At 29.7% G+C, this 8,651-nt stretch overlaps 2 protein-coding genes across 6 annotated transcripts in view; one reads left to right on the forward strand and one right to left on the reverse strand.

Moving 5' to 3' along the window:
* Nucleotides 1-8,366, reverse strand: part of LOC105151944 (Odorant receptor 13a) — a 74,701-nt gene extending 66,335 nt beyond the window's left edge. For 2 of the 3 annotated variants that reach the window (XR_015547352.1, XR_015547351.1), the window contains exons 1-9: nt 8,128-8,366; nt 7,541-7,666; nt 7,343-7,463; nt 6,771-7,029; nt 6,067-6,189; nt 5,683-5,773; nt 5,273-5,409; nt 4,929-5,061; nt 4,685-4,857 (exon numbers count right to left, since the gene is read on the reverse strand). Coding sequence is in view for 1 of the 3 variants with exons in the window: in XM_087413283.1 (XP_087269409.1) it covers nt 4,807-4,857; nt 4,929-5,061; nt 5,273-5,409; nt 5,683-5,773; nt 6,067-6,189; nt 6,771-7,029; nt 7,343-7,463; nt 7,541-7,666; nt 8,128-8,271 (1,185 nt within the window). In the remaining 2 variants the exon portion in view is untranslated. Of the gene's footprint in view, nt 1-4,609; nt 4,858-4,928; nt 5,062-5,272; nt 5,410-5,682; nt 5,774-6,066; nt 6,190-6,770; nt 7,030-7,342; nt 7,464-7,540; nt 7,667-8,127 lie in introns of those variants that run through there. The other variant, XM_087413283.1, reaches the window with a different exon arrangement.
* LOC147907299 (uncharacterized) lies at nt 130-4,215 on the forward strand. Of its 3 annotated transcripts, XR_015547350.1 has the most exons (10): nt 130-401; nt 670-789; nt 936-1,053; nt 1,527-1,809; nt 1,963-2,064; nt 2,158-2,248; nt 2,566-2,702; nt 2,829-2,961; nt 3,131-3,335; nt 4,126-4,215. XR_015547350.1 is itself a non-coding variant. In XM_087413282.1 (9 exons), the coding sequence occupies exons 1-9, from the start codon at nt 246-248 to the stop codon at nt 4,132-4,134; spliced, it is 1,149 nt and encodes a 382-aa protein (XP_087269408.1). In that variant the 5' UTR covers nt 130-245; the 3' UTR covers nt 4,135-4,215. The 3 variants fall into 3 exon arrangements, 2 of the variants coding, with proteins under 2 accessions (XP_087269408.1, XP_087269407.1); XM_087413282.1 differs by lacking the exon at nt 3,131-3,335; XM_087413281.1 differs by lacking the exon at nt 4,126-4,215 and having other exon boundaries at nt 3,131-3,721.
* Nucleotides 8,367-8,651: the final 285 nt, after the last annotated feature.

The following is an 8,651-nucleotide window of genomic DNA, read 5'->3' on the forward strand; positions in this document are numbered from 1 at the left end:
AGATAATATTTTCAGTATGGCTATCCTCTTTCTCTATCATTGTGCAATTTACATAAGATAATTTCACGACTTTACAATGAAGATTTTAGCGGTAAAGACATATATTTTTGATTTTATATCTACCAACATTAAACAGAATTGTCAATAGGAAATTGATGTGAATTGTATTCTTTGTTGAAGTTGGGGTATCACATAGGTACAGAATTTCGCTTCTGTAATAATAACAACAGGAAATAAGAGACAGAATGGGTGATATCGATCAGTTCTTTCAGGATTCGCATTATAACATCATTCGACTACTACTAAGCATCAGTGGTCTATGGCCTTTTCATACGCGAAACAGGCGTTACGCGATATATTTTGCTATGGTGCTTATACTCGGATCTGGATTTATATTCCAGGTATAAGATATATAAGATAAATGTGAACAATCTTAAGACAGTATTGCAAGTGTTTACTATTACAGCTTTCATTATTGTTTTATCTTCTAAAAAAAAGGGTGAAAAAGAAAGTCTTTCTTTACTTACTTAATTTCTCTAAAACAATTATATGTGCATAAAAATTCTCGTGTTAAATGCACTTCACATAATTAGTGTTATTTCCGATATTTCAATTGAAATTATTTCTTGCATGACATGTGTACAATGTTATAAATGACGGAAATTACAGATTTTGGGTATTACTGAAATTTGGCATGACCCCTTCGAACTGCTCGATACCGTGCCGTCGCTATTTTTCGCCGTAGTAATTATAAGTAAAACGTTCTGTACAATACATGCACTACCACAGGTATGTAAATAAAGATGACATCGCGGCGTATATCGATAAACAGTATCGATAAGTACTACTAATAAATAATTTATGATAAAAGTAATAGCAAATATAGAAAGTTATGCAAAATTATATCTTATATCGGAATCTTTTTTGAGCCATAGATCAAAATGCTTCTAATAAAGATGCACGAGTATTGTCTTTCCCCGAAGTCGGACGAAGAAGAAAAGATACAGAATTCGCACGCGCTATATGGGAAAAAATTAGGCTATGTTTACACGGGTGACTGATGGCAATAGTACAATCGAACTCAATATAATGCAGTGCAGTGTTAAATATTCAAATATACAAATTTTAGTTTCTAAATGATTTTGAGAAACTCTTGTCATACTATAATATATTTAAAAATATTTTATGATTTATAGAATATTTTATTCCAAATAATGTAATTGATTATTTTGAAAGAGGAATATTTTCTGGAAAAATATTTCAGAAAAAATTTGTATGGCTTAATGGAAACAAATAATAATAAAAAAAATCGATGTTCAATGAATTTTTTAAAGTCAAAGCACAAAGTTTATCGTCATTAAAAAGCATTGAATGACATTTTTAAAAGTATAATTGACTTTTAAAGTATAATTGTTTTAATTGTGCATAAAAGTATTAAATTATGATGTTTAAGGAATAGCTTGTGATGCTTAATATACTATATAAAAATATAACACATAAATTATGAAAATTTTCCTGCAATTTAGGTTTTTTACTAAGCCATACCATCCTTTATTTATTTGCACCACTATTGACAAAACTTTCTTACGTGGAATCCAACAAGACTAATGAGTTAGCAAATGAAGAGCTGAAATCCCAAACAGGATTACCTTATCGCGTTAATTACATGATTGATCTAGACACGTATTACGTTCCAATTTTCATACATTGTAGTGTATGTGACCTTATATATACAGTCTTATTATCTGTATTCGATGTTCTGTATCTAATAGTGATCGAGTACAGTTGCGGTTTGTTCATAGCTTTGAGGTAAGTTTAATAAATGATCATTGTTTAAATACATGATTTTTATCAAGATCAATCTAACGCAAATAAAGGAATAGTTTGTTCCTATATTGTTGTGTGCTGTAAAACTTTTTCCAAATATTATTCCTTTAAATTTTGTTATAATATTGAGTTTAGATCTCGGTTGGAAATTGCGTTAGTTTCCAAATTAACGATTACAAAGGATAAATGTTACTCGAATATCGTCTACAGTATTCGCAGACACACAGAAACGATACAGTGAGTACATGTTTAGGCATGTAGAGCGTTACTTTTATTGCGTACAGGCAATAGTAACAAATAATAATAGTAACAAATATCTTTGTACATTAGATTTGTTGCCATTGTGGAGTCGGCATATAGCTTAGCTCTCTCTATACAGACAGGATTGACTGTACTTATTATAAGTTTTCTGGGGTATCAGGTACACCTACCGAACATTTTATTAAGACTGCAACAGTTTTTGGATATGTTCCTATCACACAAATTACTTAAATGAATAAACAGTAACATTAATTAAACTGATTTAATTATCACTGATTGTATTTATTATATTAATTGATGTATTTATTATATTTTATTAATTATATTAGGTGTTGGAATTAATTCGTAGCGTTTTTAATGAAAGAATGTTATTTATTTCACATGAGCATTAAAAAATACATTAATGAAAGTACTTCCCATCACTTGTAAAACGCTACGAATTAATTCCAACACCTAATACATTTCATTATTGTGTAGGTGATAAAAAATGTGCAAGACGTTAATCGCCTTGTAAATCTCTTTGCTTATCTAAATGCAGTTTTATTTACTGTATTTTTTGTAAACTGGCAAGGTCAAAAAATCATAGATTCCAGTGAGAAAGTGTTTGAATCTGCGTACGTTTTGTATAATATTAAAAGTAGCACATTTGTAAAAGTCATATTAATCTATAATAACAAAATGTTAAACAGAAGTATAAATATATAATATAATTTTAAATAGATTTTTTGTAAAATTTGCAGATATAATTCTGAATGGTATAATATGCCTATAGAAGCAAGAAAGCTTCTTATAATGATAATGATGAGAAGTGAAAAACCATCGGGACTGAGAATTGGTAAAATCGTTGTATTGTCATATATAACTTTTAATGCAGTAAGTATAATTATTTTGTGCATAAAATGATTTTATAAAATTTTGAAAAACCATCGGGACTGAGAATGGGTAAAATTCTTGTATTGTCATACATAACTTTTAATACAGTAAGCATAATTATTTTGTGGTATATATAAAATGATTTTATAAAAATAAAATTTTATTTAAGGTATTACGTATGTCATCATCATACTTCATGCTACTACGGTCTCTGTAACAAAAATTTTTCACTGTAATTGATAATATATTCATTATCATTCTTTTCACTCTAGTAAGCAATAGAAATGAGATTTTTTAAGAACATACTTTTATAGAAACAACTGCTCCTTCCAGTGCATTTTTAAAAATAATTCAATAAAACTTTAAAATCTGAAGTGAGTAAATTTAAATCGAACGATCATAAAGAAATTGTTAGCTAATATCTAAGGAATTACTAGTAATGAATTTTAAGTGCGATAATGTGTGACATGTGCCAGTTAAGACACTTATTAAAAAAATTGTTTTACTTTATTAATATTTAGTTTATTTACGAATTTATTAATGTAGCTTAAAAATAGCATATATTTAATAAAAAATTTTTAGATCGCATTTCCATATAATTAAATTTAATCCCAACTTGTCAATAATTGCAATTTGACATTTTGCGCACATCATCGCTCGACTTACTGAATTTTTTTACCACATGCTAGTTAAAATAACGAATAATCGAAGCAGTCGCTTGTATACGCTGATGTAAAGTAAAAAGATACGAAAAAAAAAAGATACGACAGCTTAATAAGTTTAATACTATTCGTATTAAACTTATTGAGCTATTTAGTACAATTTGTCTATATTTTACATGAGAAGAAAGTAATTTTTTTATAAGAATGTTTTTATTCCTAATAATATAAATTCCAATACAAGTTGCAGAAGTAAATTGAATAATTCATGCTCAAATCCAAACTTTTTTAACGTGATAATGCTGAAGAATACTCTACTTTACATTGGCTATTAGAAAATCATACTCAAATATGAAAATATTGGTACCTATACTTGCATTTTTATCCTTTAAGAAAGTATATTATTGTATAATAAAAATATACAGAAAATTTAAAAAAAATGGCAGTATAATAGATTTTTGATAAACTTATATATCTCGTAAGTCTATCATTTAAAAATTTGCAGATAATATAATACATAATGATACGCAGTACAGTGCTAGTGGCAAGAAAGCTTTTTATAATGACGATAATGAGAAGTGAAAGATACTAAAATAGATAAAAATAGATAAAATTACTGTGTTATTATATGTATAATTTTTAACACGGTAAATATAATTGTTTTAAAAGATATTAGTGTGTGCAATAAATAAGTAAAATAAAAATAAAATTTTGTTAAAGGTATTGCATATATCATCGTCATATTTTTTGATGCTACAATTTCTGTAACAAAAGTTTTGATCGTAACTGATGATATTTGTATTACATATTCATCACATATTCATCATATTTTAAGAATAAATGAGGTCTTGAAAGACTGCGTACATAGACTGCTTTATAATATAATTTTCCTTTCAATGCCGTTTCTGTAGATACTTAAATAAAACTATAAGAAACCTATTGACTTAAAAAAAAATTCTTTCGAACACGTTAATCTGTTAAACAATGTATTGTGATTTTTTACTTTATTTTTCTTGTGAATGTTCTAATCGCGCGCCAAAAATATTTAAGTGTATCGACTTTACCAAATCGTCGTAGCCATCGTCACTTATGACTCACGAGTCGTCATGAAAAAGAAAATAAGGGCAAATCAGTTGCTTGTAGTTGTTGTCATCAATAATAGCTTTTGAGCTGCAGCAAGTCTCGCTCATTGCATAGAACAAAGAACAGTGAAGTAAGAAAACGACGTGCGTACGACCTTAAAAAGACGATGTGTCAATCTTTACGGTAATACGCTGTCAGATTTCGTTTTTAAAGACGTTATCTTACTGAAGCGAAGTTTGCCAAGTTCAAGGCGTACAGTTTACCCGCAGTTATCTTGATTGGCACGTAACTCCTTATCAGCATAATGCTGATCACTTTTCTTATTCTTAGCGAAGACTGATACCATCTTCCGTTGGTTCTGAAATACCGATGTGTGTTAAACTATTTTTTATTTATAATTTTTTTTTTACTATTTTTTTATTTATAATTATTTCTGGTAAATATGTATAAAGCGATTGCATGTATAGATCAAATGTACCAATATCTGAACAAAGTATTATCGGTTAATTGTTTTCAGAAATTGTCAATGCTGAACTGTAACTAAAATGCCTCCATGACGAAGTACTTACGTAAATGCAAAAATTTTGTTAGTATAATCTGATAGTTGCTGACCCGGCCAGCTTTCGAGGAAGAGTACGGATAACAGAGTCACCGTGAACGATGCATATCGCAGAGCTTCATTTGGATCACTCAACTTTACCACTGCCTAACTCATAAACGTAAATTCGTTTTGTTATACTCGCACGTATATAAATAGTTTAAAGAAATTAATTCTAATTTTAAGCATGATAGTCAAACATCATAAAAAAGACAAAATTTTTAATGGACGTTTCAATGAAAAATGACAATAAAATCGATGTTGAATTGATTTCGATGACGAATAAACATCGATGTTGATTTCATTATCATTTCTCACTAGGGTAAAGTTTATCAGTAATGATAATCATGATTGCATATGTGTACTTATCATTGTACTGACCTGGAATATTGTGAATGTCATGCCCATCATATTGAAACCTAGTTGAAAAAAATACGATGTCGTATTCGCAATTTCGATACGTCTAGCATACCTTCATGTTCGAGAAAAATGTATATAATAAAATTAATAATAAAAAGATACATGTGCTAAAGTATTGTATAAATTTCAAAGAATAAAGAATAAAACATTGATCAATTTAGAAAGGAGATTATTTATTAAATAAAATTAATAATGTAAATAGACAAAAATTGAGTTGAATTTATACACTTAATTTATTACATACGTAAAAAATATCAAATACATGGTATTCATTTAAAAAATATAAAAACGCATACCAAATTACTGGCAACAAAAATGATAATGTAATTATTCAGAGATACTAACTCTATTATATGATTGTGCATGATGACACAATTCTTAATATATTCATACGACATAGTCTCTTCTTTGCTCGTATACAAATTTATGTCTAAAGTATCTGCTTCAACAATCCGTGCTAGCCGATATCTAAAAAATGCTTATTGATAAACGTATCTTAAACATAGCTTGAATCCAAGGATGTTGAAATTCGTCCGAATGATGTAGATGAATAATTGATATTAAAATTTAATTAAAATAAAAATTACCGCCGATTTAATATCTCTACCTATTCTGACTACGTATATATTATTCTATCTTCATGATGTGATGTATGGATGAAACAAATTCGGATAACAAGCGTTAATAAGACACTCGATGACCAATGACAAATATTTATTCCGCAGTCACTCTCTCTCTCTCTCTCTCTCTCTCTCTCTCTCTCTCTCTCTCTCTCTCTCGCTCTCGCTCTCGCTCAACAATAATCAATTACATGACAAAAATGTATGTATTATATATATATATATATATATAATATATTTCTATGTATCAAAGATGTAATAAAATGTGTAAGAAACGTGTGACAATATGGGATGTCCAACATGAGATGAGATTAACACTGATCGGATTTCTCGCAAGCAACATGTACATGCGAGTATAACAAATACACAAGATGCATTTTGAATGAAAATACTGTTCAGTCTTACGAAGTGTCATTATTGCGGAGTTACCCTAGGATCTCGCACATCCCACATTCATGTTGAACGTGAAACACCAACATCGAGTCGATCGCTACGACGATCGTGACGAATCCGAGGGTGCCAATGTACGAATGCACCAATAACGGGTAGTAATACTTCTCGGAATCTATAAAGTATTCCGTGCGAAACATCAGGGGTCTATCAGAAATGTTGTACAACCCCATGTAGCTGACTGTGTTTATTATCACCGGTACAATCAGAAAGGGAGTCATTGAACCATATAGAGAGACTGTAAATTATATATCAATTATGAGTCACATATCCCTATGGTTTTTATTAACTTTTCAGCTCAGAATATGTATGCGAGATATTTTAATTTTGCTTGAAAAGTATTTATATTTTATATAAATTTTAATTTAGAATTATAATTTATTAATATATATTTTATTATATATATTTATGTATCACATAAATATTTTAAATAAATTATATATTTGAAATTTATGCAAAATATAATTTATTATACTTTTGAAAATTAATCTAAGTTATGTCGCGAAATTCTAAAGGAAATTATAATATTAAGTTTTTAGTATAATTTTTACCTGCATAAGCAATCGAGACTTTTCTACCCATATCGTAATTCTTACAAAGAATATTGTACTCATCGCTAAGTTTTGAATAAATATTCCAATCGTCTGCCATTACAAAGGCGAGCTTCTTCATCTACATTTAGTATAACGAATAACTACGATTAGTATCGATAAAGTGATTACTCTCGCATCCTCGAGAAAAAAACATACCTGTTCATGGTTATACGTATAATTAATATGTTTAACGATGCACATTAAACTAATTACAAAAGGCGACGAACTCTCCATAACCGCATCAATGTCATCCGCGAACCAAGCAGTGATCATACCGCCGCCCTGCAAAATGTCTTCAAGTTTGCATGGCTACGTTTAATTAAAATCATAAAAATAAATCGATATTCCGAAAAACAAGAATATGAGCTTGCAAAAATATAATACATGTATTTTTTTTATGATTTCAAATTTAAGAAATGTAAAATTTCTGTATCAAGTTACCAGGCAAAGAGGAAAGCCATTAATAATTCTAATTTAAAATGAAGAATAGTAAATATTGTTATTCTAATAATATAATATTTCATAATATATCTTAATAAGTGTGATTTATTATTAGTCAAAACAAAAAAAAATAATTTTTGACTTAGTAGCCATCACTTATTTTCAGCTCAATTGTTGTTAAACTTTCATATGTATACGCATAGTCAATTATTATATTATCTTTGCTGCGCAATTAGTTATTCAATAATTTTATGAAAACTCATTAGTTGCATCACTTAAAGAAAATTCAAAAGGGAGTTTACCTGAACAATTGCCTGAGAGAAAACCGCGGGCACGAAGACGAATTGGATCAGAAATTTTTCCCATCCCTCCTGATACGGCCATTCGCCAATGAGACACATAAGAATCTGATTGATACGCATATATTGACCTTGAACACTATCCATCTTGACGGTCCCGCAGCGGGTATAGCACTGCGCTTGCCAAACCTTACCAAGCGGAAAGCGCAACGCGTGGGGAGGAATTCACTGGCCTCGTTAAGCATTCCGTTTGGACAGTGTATAATAGAGAAAAATTGCACCGCGGAAGGAATCAAATCGATACGTCGTAGCACGCAAAAGGTACACGATATTGAGATACGCGTGCACGGGACAGTTTAAAGAAAGAGATAAAAGAAAGAGATAAATTCTCGGCGCACCGTATGCGATGCCTTTTTCGTGATCGTGCTATGCGAGGGGTTGAATTAAGCATTGCGGAAAGTTAAAAGTACATACGCAACGCTTAAACCTCCCGATCGTTTCTTGTACAAAAGGAAAAGATCGCCGCG

The sequence above is a fragment of the Acromyrmex echinatior genome, chromosome 14 (assembly GCF_024713525.1).
Source record: "Acromyrmex echinatior isolate Ae372 chromosome 14, ASM2471352v2, whole genome shotgun sequence".
In the NCBI taxonomy this organism is placed as follows: Eukaryota; Metazoa; Arthropoda; class Insecta; order Hymenoptera; family Formicidae; genus Acromyrmex; species Acromyrmex echinatior.